Source organism: Arachis hypogaea, chromosome 17, assembly GCF_003086295.3.
Source record: "Arachis hypogaea cultivar Tifrunner chromosome 17, arahy.Tifrunner.gnm2.J5K5, whole genome shotgun sequence".
Classification (NCBI taxonomy): Eukaryota; Viridiplantae; Streptophyta; class Magnoliopsida; order Fabales; family Fabaceae; genus Arachis; species Arachis hypogaea.
In genome coordinates this window covers 129,597,730-129,618,070 of record NC_092052.1, presented here as the reverse complement: position 1 = coordinate 129,618,070, position 20,341 = coordinate 129,597,730, and the positions used below count along the sequence as shown (strand labels likewise).

General features: G+C 35.0%; 4 protein-coding genes and 1 long non-coding RNA gene across 7 annotated transcripts; 2 read left to right on the top strand and 3 right to left on the bottom strand.

Moving 5' to 3' along the window:
• Positions 1–979: 979 nt before the first annotated feature.
• Positions 980–1,523, bottom strand: LOC140180878 (uncharacterized). Its single transcript, XR_011874968.1, has 3 exons — positions 1,444–1,523; positions 1,223–1,341; positions 980–1,094 (listed from the first exon to the last, which is right to left on the bottom strand). It is a non-coding gene; the product is annotated as an uncharacterized lncRNA (long non-coding RNA).
• A 4,480-nt stretch (positions 1,524–6,003) lies between these two features.
• On the bottom strand, positions 6,004–6,648 carry LOC112763952 (uncharacterized). The gene has a single exon (XM_025809487.1). It carries the CDS (start codon positions 6,646–6,648, stop codon positions 6,004–6,006), a length of 645 nt encoding a protein of 214 aa, XP_025665272.1.
• Positions 6,649–9,477: 2,829 nt separating this feature from the next.
• LOC112764674 (28 kDa ribonucleoprotein, chloroplastic) lies at positions 9,478–12,167 on the top strand. Of its 3 annotated transcripts, none has more exons than XM_025810390.3 (5): positions 9,478–9,973; positions 10,068–10,166; positions 10,945–11,229; positions 11,382–11,541; positions 11,641–12,167. In XM_025810390.3, exons 1-4 carry the CDS (start codon positions 9,596–9,598, stop codon positions 11,508–11,510), a joined length of 891 nt encoding a protein of 296 aa, XP_025666175.1. In that variant the 5' UTR covers positions 9,478–9,595; the 3' UTR covers positions 11,511–11,541; positions 11,641–12,167. The 3 variants fall into 3 exon arrangements, with proteins under 3 accessions (XP_025666175.1, XP_025666174.1, XP_025666176.1); XM_025810391.3 differs by having other exon boundaries at positions 9,499–9,973; positions 11,382–11,551; XM_025810389.3 differs by having other exon boundaries at positions 9,497–9,973; positions 11,382–12,167.
• A 2,258-nt stretch (positions 12,168–14,425) lies between these two features.
• Positions 14,426–16,290, top strand: LOC112764675 (blue copper protein). The gene is made up of 2 exons (XM_025810392.3): positions 14,426–14,899; positions 15,613–16,290. Exons 1-2 carry the CDS (start codon positions 14,734–14,736, stop codon positions 15,993–15,995), a joined length of 549 nt encoding a protein of 182 aa, XP_025666177.1. The 5' UTR covers positions 14,426–14,733; the 3' UTR covers positions 15,996–16,290.
• Positions 16,291–18,827: 2,537 nt separating this feature from the next.
• LOC112764811 (uncharacterized) lies at positions 18,828–19,811 on the bottom strand. The gene has a single exon (XM_025810603.3). The coding sequence runs from the start codon at positions 19,531–19,533 to the stop codon at positions 19,111–19,113; it is 423 nt and encodes a 140-aa protein (XP_025666388.1). The 5' UTR covers positions 19,534–19,811; the 3' UTR covers positions 18,828–19,110.
• Positions 19,812–20,341: the final 530 nt, after the last annotated feature.

The window sequence follows — 20,341 nt, the reverse complement described above, 5'->3', positions numbered from 1 at the left end:
TTTATTGTTGGTGGCTACTCCAATGAAGATTTTATCATTGTCACCATGTGAAGATATTTCATTTTAACCATTGGATGATAAATTGTGGGCTTGATTTTCAGGGCTTGATTTTCATATGTTATAAAAGTGGGACTTTTATTTAAAGTGTGGCCAAACAAATAAATTACACTTTTTAAACAAAGATCATCATAAAAAGATGTTTTTGACATTTTCATTGGAATAGTTGCCTTTGTTGTTTAAGCTATTTTTTTAAAAGAAGTTTAATTAAAATGTTTATCCAAATTGGGTCAGTATTTTCATTCTTGCTTATGTTGTGGTTGTTTTGGTACTTTTGTCAGTTGAGTTAATGTTGACGTTGCATTTTTTATGTGTGTGTTTTGATTGTTTTATGCAAAAAAACAGCAAAACCTTATGCTTGCCCTTAATTATTAGTCTACCTAGCATTACCCTTTCTATTTATACGTGTTTTAGTATGAAAATGCGAGACTTGTATTGTGACAGGAGCATGAGAAGGAATTTTTACTTAAAGACTTGACAGTAGAAAATCTGGTTGGCGGCGATAGAAGATTAGGTGAGAGGTTTGTTCAAAGAGAGTGTATAGAATTCTAATGGCTGGTTTCTTTTCGCGTCAATCATAAAGCGTAATAGAGCTTTCTAATCTTTTGGGTAATGCTAGGTAGACAAAAAATACAACCAGAACTTGCCTTATTTAGCATTAATTAATTGTCGCAACAATTAATGAATGCTAAATAAGGCAAGTTATGGTTGTTTTTGGCTGATTTTCTTTGATTACTAAACATTTCCAAAATAAAAAAAGGACAACAAACGAAACATACTGATTTGCTTGGATCCATAAAAACGCTTAACAAGGACTTCCAAAGCTTTTAAGTTTTAACCTATTCATAGAAGCCAAAGTGATGAACATGATAATATAACTGAATGATTATCATGTAGTTACTAAGATGAGGTTCTTAGCACTGTAAAAAGATGTAAAAATCACTCACCACAACGATTTCTTTATTACATTACGATCAACATTGTCCTTTGGAACAAAGGCTCCATTTGCACTCACAGATAATCGAGTTAACTTCTTTCTGCAGTTAAATCAACAAATAACCAGCATTTTAATTCCTCTTTTTTTGGGGGGTGTTTGGGGTGGAAAAGAAGAAGGGGTGCGTGTAACTGTATTTCTAAAGAACAATAGGATAAACTGATAAAGCACCTAAATTGACAAGATGCCAGGCTGCCTGTCAAGCCAACAACATGTTCAGCCAGTTCAACCTCATCCACACACTGCCTGGAATGAACTTTGGTGAAATGAGTTGCTAATTTTGCAAGCACCTCCAAGGTAATTTAACACAAAAAATGTAGATGTTCAAACAAGGATCATTGGTGAAGATTCAAAATAAGACTTTATTTCTGGTGAAAGGTCAGTTCCTCAACCTCCTCAACAGGCGGACGCCACCAACTGCTATATTTATCAGGATTCTTGTACTTTTTCTGTTCCCTAAAAGATCATGCAATCAATGTTATTGGGTGCCAGAGTAATAGGACAAACAGAATAATGCAACTAAAATTTAAAGATGAGAAAGGGGATGAAACTGATCACAATAATTTATCTGTAGACAATTTTAAAAATATTATGACTATGTGAAAAATTACAAATTTTTAATTATAAGAAAAAAATTATAACACACTTTTATATGTGTATAAAATAACACATGCACTCACTAAAAATGTATTACACTCACCAATTCACTTTAGTTACACACACTCACCTTCTGACAAATACACACACCTCACTATTATACACACACACACACTCTTTTATACTTGTTGCTCACTCGTTTTTATTCTTAATTCTTGTGCACACACAATAATTTATTCTTAAATATGGGGACAATAATACATCCTTCTTTCATACCTCTACCATCCAAAAAAGAGATAGAAATATGATAGAGAAATTAAAGGATTCTACAGAAAATTGGGTGCGTGGGAAAAGGGATATTCTCAAGCTTGTAGCAGGTCACTTTCAGAATCTTTTTAAAGTTTCAGAGAATTTAGATATGAATATTTGCATAAGCCATATTCCTGTTAAATTGACTGAGGATATGAATGGGGAGCTCATGGAGGAGGTTACTAATAAGAAAATCAAAGAGACTACTTTCAGTCTGGAAAGTCTTAAGGCACCAGGACCAAACGGTCTAAATAGTCTCTTCTTTCAAAAGTACTGGACAACTATTGTTAAAGAGGTATGTGATGTTGTTAAGAGTTTTTTTATGACGGGAATTTACCAAGCAGCTTTGGGAAAACTTTTATAGTTTTGGTTCCTAAGACTAATCACTCAGAAACTCTTAATCAGCTTAAGCCGATTAGTTGCTGCAACTTTATTTATAAATTATTTCTAGGGTGTTGGTTATTAGGCTTAGAAAAATAATAAATAAGATCATATCCCCTATTCAAAGTGCTTTTGTGGGAGGACGCCTGATTCAAGATAACTTGGTAATAGTGGAGGAAATGTTCCATGATTTGAATAGAAAAGGGACGAATGCTTTCAAGAACTTAGCCATTAAGATTGATATGAATAAAGCTTATGATAGGATGGAGTGGTCATTCCTAGAAGCAACTCTAAGGACATTTGGGTTTAACCCGCATTGGATAAGATTAAGATTAATGGACTTTTGTCGACGACCATTGAGCCGCAGAGGGGACTTAGGCAGGAGGATCCCCTATCGCCGTACCTTTTTATCATAGCGGCTGAGGTTTTCACCATCCTTATGGATAAGGCTAGAGAAGAGGACAGAATTTCGGGAGTTAAAATCGTCCCTACTGCACCAGCTATTTCACACCTCCTTTTTGCGGATGATTGTATAATTTTTTCAAAAGATAGTGAGGAGGAAATTTATCAGCTCGTTACTATTTTGAACATGTACACCGAAGCCTCAGGACAGAGAATTAACTTGGACAAGTTTGGGATCACGTTTGGAAACCAGATTCCTATTAGGAATAGAGTAGAAATAGAAGAGATTTTGGGTTTGTCAGCTTAGGATAAACCAGGTAAGTATCTTGAGTTTTTGGCTCACTAGGGAAGATCAAAGAATAGAGCTCTCAGTTGGATTGAGGACAGAGTGGTGGATAAGCTAGGAGGTTGGAAACAAAAACTCCTTAATCAATCTGGGAAGGAGGTCCTCATCAAATCAATAGTTCAAGACTGCCTATACTATGAATGTGGTTCTTTTTCCTAAAGGGTTTTGTCAACGGCTTAGTAAGAGAATAGCCAAATTTTGGTGGGCGTCTTCAGGTAAGGAAAGAGGTATCCATTGGAAGAGTTGGGATAAGATATGTGCCAGTAAAAAGGATGGAGATATTGGGTTTAAAGATTTATATAGTCAGAATATAGCACATTTGGCAAAACAAGCGTGGAGAATTTTGGAAAATCCTAAAGCAATTTGGGTTCAGGTACTAAAAGCTATTTACTTTCCAAAGGAGGATTTTGAAGATGCTAAGGCAGGAAGGGCAGCATCATGGATGTGAAAAAGTATTGTACATAGTAGGGATTTTCTTTTGAGAAATAGAAGATGGTTGACAGGGAATGGAGAGAGAGCTAGAATCCTGGAAGATAAGTGGATAATGAACATGGATAAGAATCTTGTGGTTAGAAATCTTGATATTAAGTTTGTGAAGGATCTAGTTGTTGAGGGAGAGGGGTGGAATATGGATAAGTTAAAGATGTATTTTGATGGAACTTCGGTCGATAAAATCATTAGAACCCCAGTAAGTATTTTTGGAAGGGAGGATAGATTTAGCTGGCCTTTCAGAATGGATGGCAATTACACTATCAAGACGGGATATCATGTTGCTAGGAATGAAAGGAGCTTCGGTAATAATAATAGCCCATCTACCAATGAAGACTTAAAGTATTTGTGGCAGGAGATTTAGAAATTAAGAGTTCCTCAAAAAATCATAACCTTTTTATGGCGAGCTTCGCATAACATATTACCTGTTTTTGGAAATCTTTTTAATAAAAGAATAACTATATGTCCTATTTGTTTGCAGGAATCAGAGACCACTGAGCATGCTTTGCTGCTATGTCCCTGGACAAGGGCAGCTTGGTATGGAGCCCAAATTCAATGCTACCCTACGACGCTAACAGTTTTTTCTTTTAGAAAGTGGATGATGGATCTTCTAGGAAAAATGAAGCTGAATACAGGGGCTAACTATGATCTTTGCAGCAGTAAGGTTGGTTTTCTAGTTTGGGAGGTGTGAAAAGCAAGAAAGCAGTATATCAGAAGACTAATCCTAATCCTATAACGGTGATTTGCAAAGCTAAACTAATGGAACTAGAATTTGCAGAAATGACAGAGGAACCAACAAAGAATTCAACTAATGCAAGAAGAACAGGCAGCAGGATTACCTGGAGACCGCCACTGGTAGGATGGATCAAATGCAATGTTGATGCAGCGTTTGTTGAAGCACACTCTGCAGGAGCTACTACAGTGGTATTTAGAGACCATAACGAAACCCTTCTCTCAGGAATTAACTCCACAATAGTCGCCACTTCGCCATTAGCTGCGGAGGCATTAGCGGTTAGGGCAGCTTTAATTATGTCACAAAATTTTCAAATGGAGAAAGTTATCATAGATTCAGATAATCAAATACTCATTTAGCACTAAAATCACATGCATCAATTGCAGAAATTCAAGTTATACTAGAAGACATATTGTATTTAGTAAGAGGCATTCCAAATTGTGGCTTCACTTGGGTGCCCAGAGAAGCAAACTCATTAGCGCATGAAGTGGTGAAGTTCACAGGTCAGGTACTCTCCACTAGAATTGGATCATGTTTAAGCCATTGTCCATCAGAAACATTCTCCGAAAGGATCATTTTGCCATCTCAAGATTGGCAAACAGATCGTGACTGACGACAGAAGCTATTTGGGAGCTGAGGAGTTCTAATTAGGTTGCTGTGGAGGACAACTCGATGCTCTAGGTCACAGTGCGGATAACAGAGGCAAAGCTTGGAGATGAGGTAGAGGGGGCTAGGAGGGTTGCTGCATTGATGGAGGAGTTTGCAAAGGTGGGCTCATTGACATTAATCTAGGGTTTTGAGATTGTGTTATTGGTAGAATGACGAGGTTGTGTCTGATGCATGTGCGGACAACTACACCGAAGGGAATGAACGCAACTGGAAGGATGTGATGAGGCGTTGTAGACGAAGTGACTGCGGTTAAAGAGACGGTGAGTTAACAAGATGTGCACTGCCGCTGCTGGAAGACGGGGGTTGTCGATGACGGCGTTGAAGATGCAGTATGGCTGGTGCTAAGAAGACGAGACTGTTGGGGTGATGGACTAGAGACGAACGACCTTCAACGATGTCACTAGTGCTTCAAGTTCCGTTCACTGCGTCACAATGCTGAAGTGTTGAAGCTGCTGCGATGGCCACCAAGTCTCTCGCGCAAAGGGGGTGGGGAGCGTGGGTGGGTTTTGGGTCTTTTTTTTTTTTGGTCTTGGGCTAAGCCCTTCAACCTTACCCAAACCCAACAACCCACCCACCCCAAATTCAGATCCCCTTTTTTACATAGATAGTTAGACTTTAATAACTTAATTCCTGTGGAAGTTGAAAGTAGTGAAGTTGAAAAACAATGCACCCATGACCTCCTTTTCATACCGGTCTTCTTCTCTTCAACATCTTCTTTTTTTTTTCTTTTTTTTTTTGAGATCTGAATTCGATGCTTGGATGATTGTGCCGGTTTGTTCAGGTCTCCTCCGCTGGCAGCGCCCTTGATAGAAGCTCTGTTGCAAAGGGTGAAGGAACCCACAATTTCTCACTGGGAGTTCCTCTCTACTAAATTGCTCGATTCCGATGTATAATCCTTGTTTCGGATTAAGCTTGAAAGGTAAGTTGATTGTCTTTCTCGTTTTTCTTGCCGTATTTCTGTCTTTTTTAATTTTGTACCAGTTTGTGACTGTCTTCTGGTTTAAACACATGTTGCTCCTCTGTCCGCTACCCCCCTCCGGTTCCTTCCCTGACTTCAATGACCACCTGATTGGGTACTGTTAAAACCCGGTTTTTATTTTGCTCGATTGCACCTTCGTGATGTATAGGTCTTCCTCCAATTCTTCTAACTTTCTCTGCTTCTCTTCTCAATTGGGTTTCAATTATCACTGGTAATCTCACTGACCAATTGCTTGAAAGTGTACCTGCTGCTCTTTGTGTTGCTATGAGATGCGCTAAATGATTTCCCTCCCTTGGAGTCCAGATTATCCCGGCATCTGGTAAATCTTTCAAAAGATGTACTATGTCCTTTAAATAAGCTAGTATTTCGCCTATATGAGATTTTGACTTTATTGATTGTATTAATTTTAAATTATCTGACTCTAGTAAAACTTTTTTCAACTGCAGATTTTTTGCCATTATCAATGCTTCCCTGAGTGCTAATGCTTCAGCTTCAAGACTGGAGAAAGCCTTGATTTCTGTTGCTGATCTTGTGATAAATTTTCCTTGCCAATCTCTAAGAACTGTTGCAGTTGCTCCCTTCTTATTAGATTTTCTGAAGCTTGCATCCATATTGATTTTCAACCAATCATTTGGTGGAGCCCTCCAGGTAACGTTTCTCATCCTCCTATTTTCTGCTCTTTTGTGCTTCATTTTTACCTGTTCGATTGCCGATAAAAATTTAATTTGCATTACCTTTGCTGCTTGAATTGTTCTGTTTGGACTGATTTCTTTTCCTTGAAAAATATGATTATTCCTTTGTTTCCAAATAGCCCAGCACATGAATCCTAAACTTCCTATCCGTTGTTCCTGCATTTCTCTGCCTTCCTGTTTTATTTTGTTGATTATTTTTAGCATCCATTGAGCAAATGTTCGAATTGAATTATTCACCGGTATTGCCTGAATTTGTGCTCTGAACTAAGTAGGTCTTGTCCATGGACATAATAGGATAGCATGCTCCACTGATTCTTCACCATCCCTGCATATCCTCCATATTGGACTGTTAGTAATTTTTCTTTTTCAAAGATTATAATTAACTGCAATAATATTGTGTGAGGCCTTCCATAAGAACAGCTTTATTTTATTTGGTATTTGCATCTTTCATATCTCACTCCATATTTTCTTTATATTATCACTAGAAGATGTTCAATTATCCTCACCAACTCTCTCTTCATATTTGGTAATGTAATATCCTGATTTTATAGTATAATTTTCATCTAATCTGTGTGGCCAGAAGAAGCCATCTTCCTTATTGAAGAGACTTATAGGTATGCTTAGGATCTTTTCTTTTATATTAGGGGGAAACACCTGTCGTAATAACTCTTCATTTCATCCTCCCCCTTTCACCAATAAGTCTTTAACCAATGATATTCTATCATCCCGGTAAATCTTTAAACTCCCACATTCAATAATCTAATTGTCTTTTCATATATCAATATTACTTCCATCTCCAATGCTCCATCTTCCATTCCTTCTAATAAAGTCTGTTCCTTCCACTAAATTTCTCAAAACCCAAGAGTCTCCATTTTTTGCCTTTGCCTCCCAAAAATTTTCATCCAAAAAATATATTTCTTTTAAATTTTTTGCCCATATTGCCTCAGGATTCTTTACAAGTCTCCAAGCCTACTTAGCCAAATATGCCATATTTTAATTCTCTAAATTTTTGAATCCCATCCCTCCATCCTTCTTACTATTAGTCATTCTTTTTCAACATATCCAATGTGTTCCTCTTTCTTTCCCTGATCCATCCCACCAAATTTTTGCTATTTTGCTTTCTAATCTCTTGCAAAAACTCTTTGGCAGCTTTACCACATTCATGACGTATGACGGTATAACTTGAATCACTGCTTTAATTAGGATTTCTTTCCCAACTTGATTAAGGAGTTTCTCTTTCCATCCCTCAATTTTCTTATTAACCTTTTCCTCTATTCATTCTAGCGCTTTTATCTTAGATCTTCCCCATTTCGCAAGTAGGCCCAAATATTTTTCTGGATTATCCCAAGTAGATATTCCAAGAATTTCTTCAATCTGTACTCTTATATTTATAGAAACTTGATTCCCAAATATTATTCCAGATTTATCCAAATTTATTCTTTGACCGGAGGCTTCTGTGTAAGCATTTAAGATTTGAATAAGTTGATACATATCCTCTTCTCTAGCTTTCGAGAAAATGATGCAATCATCAGCAAACAAAAGACGGGTTAAATTCGAAACATTTGGAGATAATTTCATACCAGTAATATCTCCTTCTCTCTCTGCTTTATTTATCAAGATAGTAAATACTTCAGCTGCAATAATGAACAAATAGGGTAAAAGCAGATCCCCTTACCTTAAACCCCTCTGTGGTTTAGTTTTTTTTGTTAGTTTTCCATTCACTTTAAACCTGTAATTAGCTCCTGTAACACAACTCATAATCATCTTCACCCATTTTTAACAAAATCCAAAGGTCTTTAATACCTCTTTCAAAAAGTCTCATTCAAGCCTATCATATGCCTTATTCATATCCAATTTTATTGCTAAATCCTCCATCCCCTCTCTTCCTTTTTTTATAATTTTATGAAACGCTTCTTGGACAATAACGATATTATCCTATATCATTCTCCCTCCCACAAAAGCACTTTGAATTGGGGACACAATAATATCCAAAATCCTTTTTAGCCTGATTACTAAAATCCTATATATTATCTTATAAATAAAATTGCAACAACTTATCGGTCTGAGATGATTCAAATTTTTTGGATTATCCACCTTAGGTATGAGAATCACTGTGATTTCATTAATATCTTCTGGAATTGTCCCATCTTACACCACTGCTAAAACATCCTTTTGAATAATATGCCAATATTTCTGATAAAATAAACCATTTAAACCATCTGGTCCTGGGGCCTTTAAGCTTCTCATGCTAAACACGGCCTCCTTAATTTCTTGCATATTTATCTCCTTGTTTAGTTCTTCATTCATATCATCTGTAACCTTTCTTGGTATTCCTTTAATGCACTTTTCAAAATTTCTTCTTCCCACCGTAGTGAACAGCTCTCTAAAGTGATTTTCGATTAAATTTAAAATATTTGTTTCTCTATGAATCCATTCTCCTGTTCTTCAACCTTTCAACTCTATTTCTATCCCTTCTCTGAATGGTTGTAGCATGAAAAAATGCCGTGTTTTTATCTTCCCATCTCAGCTATTTAAACCTAGACCTTTGTCTCCAATATTTTTCCTCTCTTTTTGTTTGGGGAATGGATCTTCTGTTCTAGATCCGGGCTAGGCTGTTGGTCCGAGTCCCCATCCAAAAAAAAAATGAGGTTATTCATAATAATGATATATAAGATATACAGTATTCAAGAATTTGAAAAAAATAAAAGACAACAAAAAAATAATTCAACAATATAAAATTTTATTTTGGATTTTGTAATTGTTATTAAAATAATTAAATAACAATAAATATTTTATACATAAAATTATAAATATTAAATAAAATAAAATAATTTAATCAAATATGAATATATTGCAGTGAAGCATTGTGAGCAAATAAAAATGATGGTTGGGAAAAAGCAAAACCCCTTATCTTTCCAGTTTCCCTGGCATTGGTGAGTGAGTAGTAATGGCGCTACTCTCTAGTCTTTGCATTCCTTCAACGACTCACCTCTCTACGCACAACCATTCTTTCTCATCATCCTCCAACATTCACATCCATTCCATCACCACCATCAATCCATTCTCTTCCTTTCAACCCCTGCAATTATCACTTCCTCATCACACCCCAACACTCCTCACAACCAAACAAAACCCTAATTTCACTCTCAGATTTTCCCAACAGGCTCAGGCTGAGGCTGAAGCAGCACCTAGTGTCTCCACCGACGAACATGCAGCGCAAGAGGTTTCCCAGACGAGGTTGCTCGCCCAGAACGTGCCATGGACAAGCACCCCTGAAGACATTCGTTCTTTGTTCGAGAGATATGGAAAAGTGCTCCAAGTTGAGGTTTGATTTCTTCTCCCTTTTCTCTATTTAGGGTGTGATGGAGGAGTGTTTTATGCTTATTTTTATGGTGTGTGTGTGTGTTGTGTTCTTTAAGCTCTCAATGTATAACAAGACGAAGAACAGGGGTTTGGCATTTGTGGAAATGAGTTCACCAGAAGAGGCTCGTGCCGCTCTCCAGAATCTCGAATCGTATGTAAGCAGCTGCTATGCCCTTTACACTCTTCTCTTTTCAAATTTTTATTGTTTGGTTTGGTAATGTTTTTCCATGAACCAGAGTTAGATACAGTTCATTTCGTTTAAGCTATGATTTGGTTGAAAATTTCAGATACAGAAATGTTTGTGTGGCTAATTATTATGAAACTCATTTGTGCTTATCATCATAGGGTTATTATGGTTATGGAGTGGTAAGTTAAAGAAAAATAAGTATTCATATAGCCAAAAAAATTATCTAAACTGCTTTATATAATTAAAAAAAAACATTAAAAAAAGGTTTGCACTTTAGTATCAATAAAATATCAACATATTATAATCTATATAAAAAATTCTATACGCACACACACACATGTCCTTCTGTCTAACAAAAGTTGACATTAGCACGACCGTGTGTCCTGTTGTGTCGTGTCTCATGTCCGTGCTTCATAGCTATTACTACTCATTTAGTTTTGGTGGGATAAGATAACTAAATGACTTGCAGCCAGTGTTTGTTGGTTATGAAGATTGAAGGAGGGGAAGAAAGAGATTGGAAGGGCTTCAGGTGTTTAGTCTAGTTCATCTTACACTCCAATCCCTTCCCTTCCCTTTCCATTCCCCCTAAAACCAAAACTTACAAACACTTTGGTATGAGCAGGGAGTTCTTCAATTAACATAGTTTATGTTTAGTCATTGAATTTACTTTAGAATTTGCATTTGCTGTTTTATCTTTTAAGAGACCTTTACTTGATGTACGTTTCTTTTCTCTGATTACTGTTTAGGAGTTTGATGGCCGGATATTAAAACTCAATTACGCTCATATAAAGAAGAAGAAAACTCCACCACCCGTGAAACCAAAGCCTGTGACATTTAACTTGTTTGTTGCAAACTTGCACTATGAAGCAAGGTCTAAAGATCTCAAGGAATTTTTTGATGATGGAAGTGGTAGCATTGTTTCTGCAGCAGTTATATTTCATGATAACCCTAGAAGGTCATCTGGCTATGGTTTTGTGGCCTTCAAATCCAAGAAACAAGCTGATTCAGCACTTAATGAGTTCCAAGGAAAGGTAACTCTCAAGGTTTTGTACTTCACTTTATTTACTTGAATTAGGATTCTGAATATTGGTAGTGCTCATTCTTGTGATTTTTTTTAGTTATCGTCTTGATTCTTGAACTCGTTTTAATTGGAGTGTTGTGGGAAATATTTGTTCTTATGCAGATCTTTATGGGAAGACCAATCAGGGTAGCTCGTGGTAGGCAATTTGTTAAAGAACGAGCAAAGGAGAGTGAAACATCCGAAGATACGGCTTCTGAGTTGAATGGTGAAGAAGCTGACAAGGCTGATTGATACCATGGTGTCCCTGCAAGATATCAATATTGTGAGTGATGGTATTCCCTTGTTTGCTCATTCTTTCAGCTCATGCTAAATCTTGATTGATTTAAAGTCGTTTACAAGTGGTTTACTTACACCTTTATAGACTAGAGGTTCAAGGGATACAAGAAACCAAGAGGTGTAAGCATATTCATGAATGGATTGTCATCGTAAATGAACGAGTCATTTGCATCTCTGTCGAATCAAGATATCTTCATTGCCCGATGTAAACATTTGTTGGAAATACCTTCAAACAGCAACAAACATATCAGTATTAGTGATACATTTTGCAATGCGTCCATTCTTTTGGTTATGAATGTGGTCTATGTAAACATTTCTTCTGTAACATTTGGGGAGACTCAGAAGAAGACTATTTAAAGAAGGGGAAGACAAAAACTCAGAACATAAATGTAGATTGACATGCTCAATATATAAATAAGTACATAGGTGTGTTCTGTGGCTTGCTGCTAATGCATCCCCTTCTACATTGAGATGTCAATGTGTCTAATTAATCATTATGTATTGCTTCTTCGTGAAGAATCTCACTCGAAGTTTCTTGTGCATTTTTGTGCTCTTCAGCATAGTTGTAAAAGCTATTATTTGTAGTATTATGTTATTCAGTTACTTAAAACCTTTTCTGGTTGCAAGTGCATTATATTTAACCTTTAATTATGATTGCTTTCCAGTACCATCCATTATATGTTATGCATTAAAATTTACAAAATTAGTAATAACATGGTATACACTCTGCAAAAGTGACACAAGGGATGAAATATATCTTCTTTTCCTTCATAAGTCTAGCCTAATCGTTTTGGGGATTCTGGGTGGTTGGGAAACAATCTAAGACATTGATCTGCTAGCAACTTCACTCTAGTATATGCAAAAACCATGTTATATGTGAAATTGGTTTTACCCTAAGCTTAATTTAATTTGGGGCTATGTAATGTTATGCTTCTATTCAAGCATTGTTTCCTTGACTGATGACTGTTCCCATGACATACATCTAGATTCTAGAACCACTGTAGTAGTTGGCCAGAAAGCAGGGGACCCAACAACCTCAACAATATAAACTTTATTCTCTGTTACACAAATGGAATGATATAATATATATGCTTTTTAATGAACAAGATGAGGCCTGGGCTGGTTGTTTCAATCGTGTTATTGTGTTTGGTATGCAGTTAGGATCAAATATTTCGTATGTCACATTTTTCCCTAAACTCCAAGGAAATTGCCGCGTTAGCCACATTTTTTCTCTGCTGTCTTCTATTTACTTACCTCTAAAGGGATCTTAGAAAAGGACTAAGCTTTTGCCAAATGATACTCGAACCTTTTCTCCACTTCCTCGGTCTTTCTCATAAATATTGTTATATTTGTATTTTGTTTTTTAAATATATATTATTTTACTCATAATGTGATTACTAGTTTTATGATTTTTTTATTTTTCCTCAAAATGGTTCACATCAAGGGAAGGAAGATCTCCTCCGTCCACGTACATGTTCAAAAGAAGATTAATGCATATTTTAAGGATAATAACAAAGAACTACGCAATTATATCCTTCATGCACATGACAATGTTTAGTTAATTATGAGTTAAACCACTATGGCACGGCAAATATTATTTGGAAAGTCGTTGATTCATGGTAAAGGATTCAATATTTTCTATTAAGAGCTACTTTCCTATATGCACCACAATGAGTAGGTTCTAAGTAATCATTCTTCATTATCATGATTCATGTTATGTAATTATGCATGATATTGAGGGACCCCAATACATACACCCTTTCCAACTATATAATCGGATAGAATAGTCTCACAATTAGAAACATGTGTTTTAAGTTGTATTATTTAGACTTACTTTTTCTTAGCCAAGTAACTTTTATAAGTGAACAAAACATGATTTGGATGTAATTATAACCAAACATTATCGTCACTTTATTGAAGAGAAACTCGTTCTTTTCTAGGTTTAAAATTTGGGAGTCACTCAAATAAAGACGTTGAAAACGTTTTTTTATGAAGATGTTTTTTAATAATTAAAATTTAACACATATAATCGATTAAATCGTGTTATTTTTGTCAAAATTAGGTTAAATAAATTGATCTGACTGAAAAATAGTTAATCAAATCTTAAACTGGTCTAAATTAATATTATTTTTTTTATAAAAAATGACTATAATACCCTATTATAAAAAATGACTAAAATAATTCTATTATATATATTAATTTTGAGAATCCTAAATTTCAGTCCTTTATTTTTCTATCATAGGGTTAGGATTTAGAATTTTTAAAAATATATATATATTTTAATCATTCTCTATAATATAATAAGAATATTATAGTCATTTTTTATAAAAAAAATAATATTAATTTAGATCAGTTCAAGATTTAATTCACTATTTTTTTGGTTAAATCAAATTGTCTAGCCTAATTTTGACAAAAATAACATGATTTAATTGATTATATATGTTAAATTTTAATTACTAAAAAACATCTTTAAAAAAAGACGTTTTAGGCGTCTTTACCTGAGTGGCTCCCTTAAAATTTTACAAGTCGCATTTTTTTATGTCTATTTTAAATACTACTTTTATTATTTTATATTTATACAAGAATTTGTTATTTTCAAACATCAAATCTAAACTTCTCATATGTTATCTAATCTAATAGTAAGAGAATTTAAAAAAATGTACTAGCATAAATTTTTTTTCATATGTTTCCATAAAACAAAAGACAATAGAATTGAATATTAGGCAGCGAAATGAGAGGGATATAAAACTAACATTCCCTTCAGTTTTCATCATTAACAGTTCATTATAGCACCCATCGTCTTACTTAAGCTGTTAATTAAAAGTGAAGTCTTATTGACATATTTTGTCAACGGCATTGTAATTTTCAATATAATAATTCCATCAACCACTACTCTTTTCACCTCATCAAATAATTTGGAGTAGGAAAGAACACAAAAGTGAAAAGACCCCACTTCTTTTTTTTTTCTGGTGATTAGGTATGAAGTGTAACTCAAGCCATCTTCATGCAAGAACAGAACAAAATGGGACCAAACTCTAACAACTCCAATTTCCTTTTCCAAAATTATATATAAAGCCAAACCCCATTTCCCAAACTGCATTATCAAAACCAAAGCATAACTCTTTAATCTGTTTTCCTTACTTTTTCCTTCCCTTGTCATTTTTTCTTTCTCTTCAAAATGGTTTTCTCTAAAGCATTGGTTTTGGCACTCTTTCTAGCAATGAACATGGCCTTGCCAACCATTGCAACTGTTTACACTGTAGGAGATACCTCAGGTTGGGCCACTGGTGGTGATTATAGCACTTGGGCTAGTGGCAAGAACTTTGTAGTTGGTGATAGCCTTGGTAAGAAACTAAGAACTATGGAGAAAACTAGAAAAGTCCTTTTGTTTTTTTGTTTGTAATTGAGCAACTATTTAGAGATAATTAAACACATTTTACTTGCTTTTGTATAATTTATGTCTCTATAGTTTCTCTTAATTTCAATATTCAAGCATAATTTTTTTTAGGGCAATTTACGTATATAAATTGAATGGACGAATTGTTTACCCAAATACAACAATACAGATTTCATTACTTATATGTCCTGAAACAAGTTTATGTAATCTGTGGAACCCTCCCACGTCCCACGTTTTATGAAGGAATCAAACTACAGGGAAATCGTGGTTCCCTGCCACGGATTATGAAAAAGGGAGCTTGAGCATAGTTCTTAGTTTCTTACCAAAACAAGGTTTATGCTCAAGCTCCCTTTTTCATAATCCGTGGTAGGGAACCACGATTTTCCTGTAGTTTGATTTCTTCATAAAACGTGGGAGGCTTTCCTGGTTTATATACAATTTGTAAAATGTGGGAGGGTTCCACGGATTACATAAACTTGTTCCAGGACACATACGTAATGAAATCTGTATTGTTGCATTTGGGTAAACAATTCGTCCATTCAATTTATATACGTAAATTGCCCTTTTTTTAATAAACAAAAGTTTAGGTGAATTCGACACAGATATGATCAGACAATGCTGATAATAATATTGATGAATATTTTTGTTGATATGGGATAGTTTTTAACTACGGATCCGGGCACACGGTGGACGAGGTGAAAGAAAGCGACTACAAATCATGCAGCATAGGGAATTCCATTAGCACAGATAGCAGTGGCGCCACCACCATACCTCTCAAGACTTCAGGCACACATTACTTCATTTGTAGTGTTCCTGGACACTGTTCTAGTGGAATGAAGCTTGCAGTTACTGTCAAGGATGGAAAATCATCATCATCATCATCCACTACTCCTTCTTCTTCTTCTTCTTCTGGGAAGGGTTCACCACCTTCCTCAACAACAGCCACACCAAAAGCCAATGCATCTTCTTCAGTGAGTAGGGTCACTCCAATTGTTGTGTTGATTGTTTCTTTGATCTCATACTGTGTTTTGAATATGGTATGAGTGTGTGAGTGCTTAGAGATCTATAGCCAGGTCAGAGGCAGTGCTTTCCATGGTTACTTTCTTGTTTTCTTGTGTTATTCATTGTTATTCTGTTTTTTGTTTGATCTATTCTGGTTTAATTCTCTGATTATATTGTGATCTATTCAGGTTCTTGTAGTGTTATAGTTATATATAGTAGGAAGTCTTGTTTGTTATTCTTGTTTATAGTTTTGGTTTAGTATATTGAACATTACTCCTTAGTAGTTAGTACTATTATTTATTATATATAAATTCTTATCTTATAAGCATTACCTAACATTTTAGAGGACATTATTTACCAATTTGGCTATCTAGCTATTCATGTTGACCTGTTAGTTTAAATACTTATTAGATAATCCTAATTGTCTTTGAATGCAGGTTTCCACCTTAATAAGTTGATAGTGTATTTATTTGCATACTCAAATTTTAATGTATATTATATACTTAAAATTAAATTAGATTCCTTGATTGCCCTGCTTTTGCATGGCAGTCATCTTAAATATAATAGCAGCTCATTTGGAGGATGATGAAGTTACAAGAAAATATAATAGCAGCTCGAAGACTTAAGCCCAGTTTGGGTAAACAACTTAATTAAGTTACTTTTGAAGAAATAGCTTAAACAATAAATGCTTATATTAAAAGTAGCTTATAAATAAGTAATTTTGTGTTTGATTTTTTAGTTCTAAAAGTACTTATTTTAAGAGAAAAGTGATAAAAAAACTTTTTATTAAGAGAGAAGACATTTTTTTTAATTTCTCCTTAAACACCTAAATAACTTTTTAGAAAGTTGTAATTTTGTTTTGAAAATTGTACCAGACATTAATACTACACCTTTTCATAAGTTAAAAGTTAAAAAAAAGTCACTTATGAACCTATCCAAACGGATCCTTAGTTTATTTAAATTTTAACTGATACAGAATTTGTATTTGATAATTTTACGGTGGGTATTATTTGGATGGATTTGGTAGTTATGAAATTTTGCCATTAATTAAAAGGTGTGGCTAAAAAAAGGTGAAAATAAATTCAACAAATCTTAGTTAGAAGTCAGATAGAGAAAATCGAAATTTTACGTGAAATTGAAAAAGTAAATTAAAAAACGTAAAACAGAAAATCTTAATAAGATTTAAATGGTAAAACCATTAGAGTTAGTACAAATTTTGTAAAATTAATAGATTTTATTTATTCATTCTTGAGGACATATTATGGGTATTTATTTGGTCTGGGGGAAGGGGGAGGAGACAACATGCAAAGAAACTGGAAGCTCTTCTTTTTCCTTTTTTTTTTTTTTCTGAGTCTGTAACTGTGGAAATTCTAAGAGAATCATCCACCAAATAACACGAGTCACAACCATGTCACGCAGCAACATCAAAAAGAATAAGAAATGAAAAGCAAAAGAAACCGTCACCATTCACCAACTATGCAAGCCTTGAAAATGAGGTTAAGAAGAAAGCCAAGTGGCTGAAATTCCAAGGGATGCTCATATTGCAATTTCATGTTGGATAACATCAATTCCCATCATCACCACTAATGGATTGATTTCGCAGAAGTTGATCATGGTTCTATTTCGGAAGTATAATTATGAAAAAGAAGAAGTCAAAAAGTCATGAGGAAAAAGGAAAATAAAATTTTTATAAAAAAAGAAAATAAGAACCATTTATATTGACTTAACACTTTTAGCCAGCATTACAATATCTTTAATTTAGCAATCTAACATGATTCTTTTACCTACCACTTTTAAATATTATTGATTAATTACTGAAAAAAAAATTATATAGCATTGTTTATTTTTATTTATCTAAGTAGTTCAAAATAATTAACACTAATATATTATATATAAGCTCTTCAAATTCCACGCATAGGATTCCCCCTCTTATCTCTCTCCTACTCCAACTACCCTCACATGTATATGCCTAACCCTAAAGGGAATTTTAATCACGGACTTGGGAAATAAAATTTTCTACCCGGGCTTTAAAAACATAGGATACACTACTTTTCCCAATCAACCCATTCAAGTAATAAGGAGTAAATTCCACTAGAATATAATAATTGTGTATTAGACAAACCATATAATTGATTTTGGAATTAATTTGGTTTTGTATCTTTTTTAACTCCCAAGGCTAGGTGCCTAGGTCTAACTTACTTATGCAGTTAGCTATTTCTATCTCCAACCCACAAAATAAGAGAGTAAAGTGCATTTAAAATTCCACAAATAAATAGATAAAAAGAAAAGCCATAACCATTCTGAGCAAAAAAAATAGTCATATCATTTCATATTTATATTATTCTAGTATCGGTCGCAAAGCACATGCTTCCGTGACACAGCAAGGCCCTTAACAGTTGTTTCCATGTGACACCTGTTCCACCTTTTCCCTTCATCCAACAGCATCTCAAGACCCACCTTTTGCCCAACTCTTCTTTTTTCCAATTCATTAACACTCTCATACACTTTAAAAAAAGTTCACTAAAAAATTTGCATTAATAAATAAAAAAATAAAAGCAGAGCAAAATTTAACAAAAAAGAAAGAAAAAGGAAATTGGTAAAGCCAGCTGTGGATGGCCCGTGTTAACAGAGCCACAAAACACGACAAGAATTTGTTGCTTCCTTTCTTCATTAGTTGCTACCTCTTCCTTTGTTTACTCAGATCAGATCCTCTGTGTCTCGCGCACGCACTCACTCCTATATACTAAAAACAATAAATCTCTCTATCTTCCGATAATGAAGGATTTTATTTGCGACCATCGGAACAGATCGGTAACACAAATTAAATTAGGTATGTAAATAATAGAATAATATATAATAACGACGATCCACCATGAATAAAATGCTAATAATAATAATAATAATAGTCTAAAGTGAATGAAGCTATCCAAATCATTCAAACCCTAAAACAGAAGATCTCGAACATATCACTGTCATCAACGTCCATGACTAAACACAAATCATAATCAAAATATTAAATACTAAAAAAATATTTAAAAAAAAACTAATGTCCAATAATAATGTATCTAAATCGAACTGAACATAATCTCGAACTGAATAACAGTAACACTAAGAAGAACCATGCCCTAACCATACACAGAAACTAAGGTTTCAGATCTACATCACAAGCATGACAACTGCAGCGGCGACCACAGATCCGGCGACGGAGACTGTGCGGAGTGGAGCGGCGTTCTTAGTAGTGGAAGAACCGGGGCCGGAAGCCGGTGGAAGGCCAATGGAGGGGCCGTTAGCTGCGGTGGGGACAGTGGCGGCGCCGGGAGAGGCGGAGGGAGAGGTTGGAGGAGCTGGAGGTGACTCGGTAGGGGAGGCGGTGGGAGAGGCGGTGGTGGGAGCTGAGGCCGGCGGGGAAGCGAGCTGAGGTGAAGGAGCGGTGGAGGTGGCGGTGGGAGGAGCAGCCTTGGGAGACGGAGAGGTTTTAGGGGTGGCGCGTGGAGCGTGAGCGGGTGCTTGTGATGGGGCTTGACCAACACAGACGGTAGCCAGTAAGGCGGCGAGGAGGAAGAAAGCAAGGCGAGACATTATTAAAGTAAGCTGAGAGAACAATAATAACAAGAAAGAATTGAGAGAGAGAAACAAGGTTTGAAGGGTTTAGAGTGTGAAGAAGAAAAGAGAGAGTTGGTGGGAGGGGGTATATATATGTGAGATGAGAGAGTGAAAGAAAGGGCCTTTGGAGTTTGGACTTGGAACACTAGCAAGCAAGCAAGAGAGTGCAAGACTCTTGCCTCTTCATGTTTGGTGTGTGGCTACAATTTTATTTTTCTTCGGTCTTAACCGTGTCAACCTTGATTAGCTGAAAGTCCAAAAAAGTCTCGGTCAAATTCTCAGAACTTTTTCTTTTTAATATTGTATCACTAGAGGTGAAATCCTTCGTCATGAACCAAATTGTGTGTTAAACACAACTATGGCCATTTACAAAACGTTAATGACGTTTTGTGTTTCTTCAATTAAAATAATATTTTTCTAACAAAACGTCAGTGACGTTTTCTGTTTTAATAATTAAAATAATATTTTTTATTACAAAACGTCAGTGAAGTTTTGTTCTTTGATGATTAAAAAAAAAATTTATTGCAAAACGTCAGTGACGTTTTGTGCTACTACCACAACCCTGTAGAACACCAAAATCATCAAATATTTTTGTATTTCACATTAAAATTATTCATATATAAAAATTTTAGCCCAAATTCTCAATCCTAATCAAATCAAACTCGTGTTTCAATTTATTTCAATTTTGAAAAATGGATTCTCTTCGCTTTTAATTTTCTTGTCAAATAATATTATTTTTAAGTGTGAATTTTTATTGCATATCTTTTTAGTAAAATAAGAAATA

Bases quoted from the DNA above. Each gene is read 5' to 3' on its own strand.
- LOC112764674 (XM_025810390.3), top strand. From the start codon at position 9,596: ATGGCGCTACTCTCTAGTCTTTGCATTCCTTCAACGACTCACCTCTCT. The intron at 9,974-10,067 runs GTTTGATTTCTT...GTGTTCTTTAAG, and splicing joins GAAAAGTGCTCCAAGTTGAG to CTCTCAATGTATAACAAGAC. The intron at 10,167-10,944 runs GTAAGCAGCTGC...ATTACTGTTTAG, and splicing joins TCCAGAATCTCGAATCGTAT to GAGTTTGATGGCCGGATATT.
- LOC112764675 (XM_025810392.3), top strand. From the start codon at position 14,734: ATGGTTTTCTCTAAAGCATTGGTTTTGGCACTCTTTCTAGCAATGAAC. The intron at 14,900-15,612 runs GTAAGAAACTAA...GATATGGGATAG, and splicing joins TGTAGTTGGTGATAGCCTTG to TTTTTAACTACGGATCCGGG.
- LOC112764811 (XM_025810603.3), bottom strand. From the start codon at position 19,533: ATGTCTCGCCTTGCTTTCTTCCTCCTCGCCGCCTTACTGGCTACCGTC.
- LOC112763952 (XM_025809487.1), bottom strand. From the start codon at position 6,648: ATGAAGCACAAAAGAGCAGAAAATAGGAGGATGAGAAACGTTACCTGG.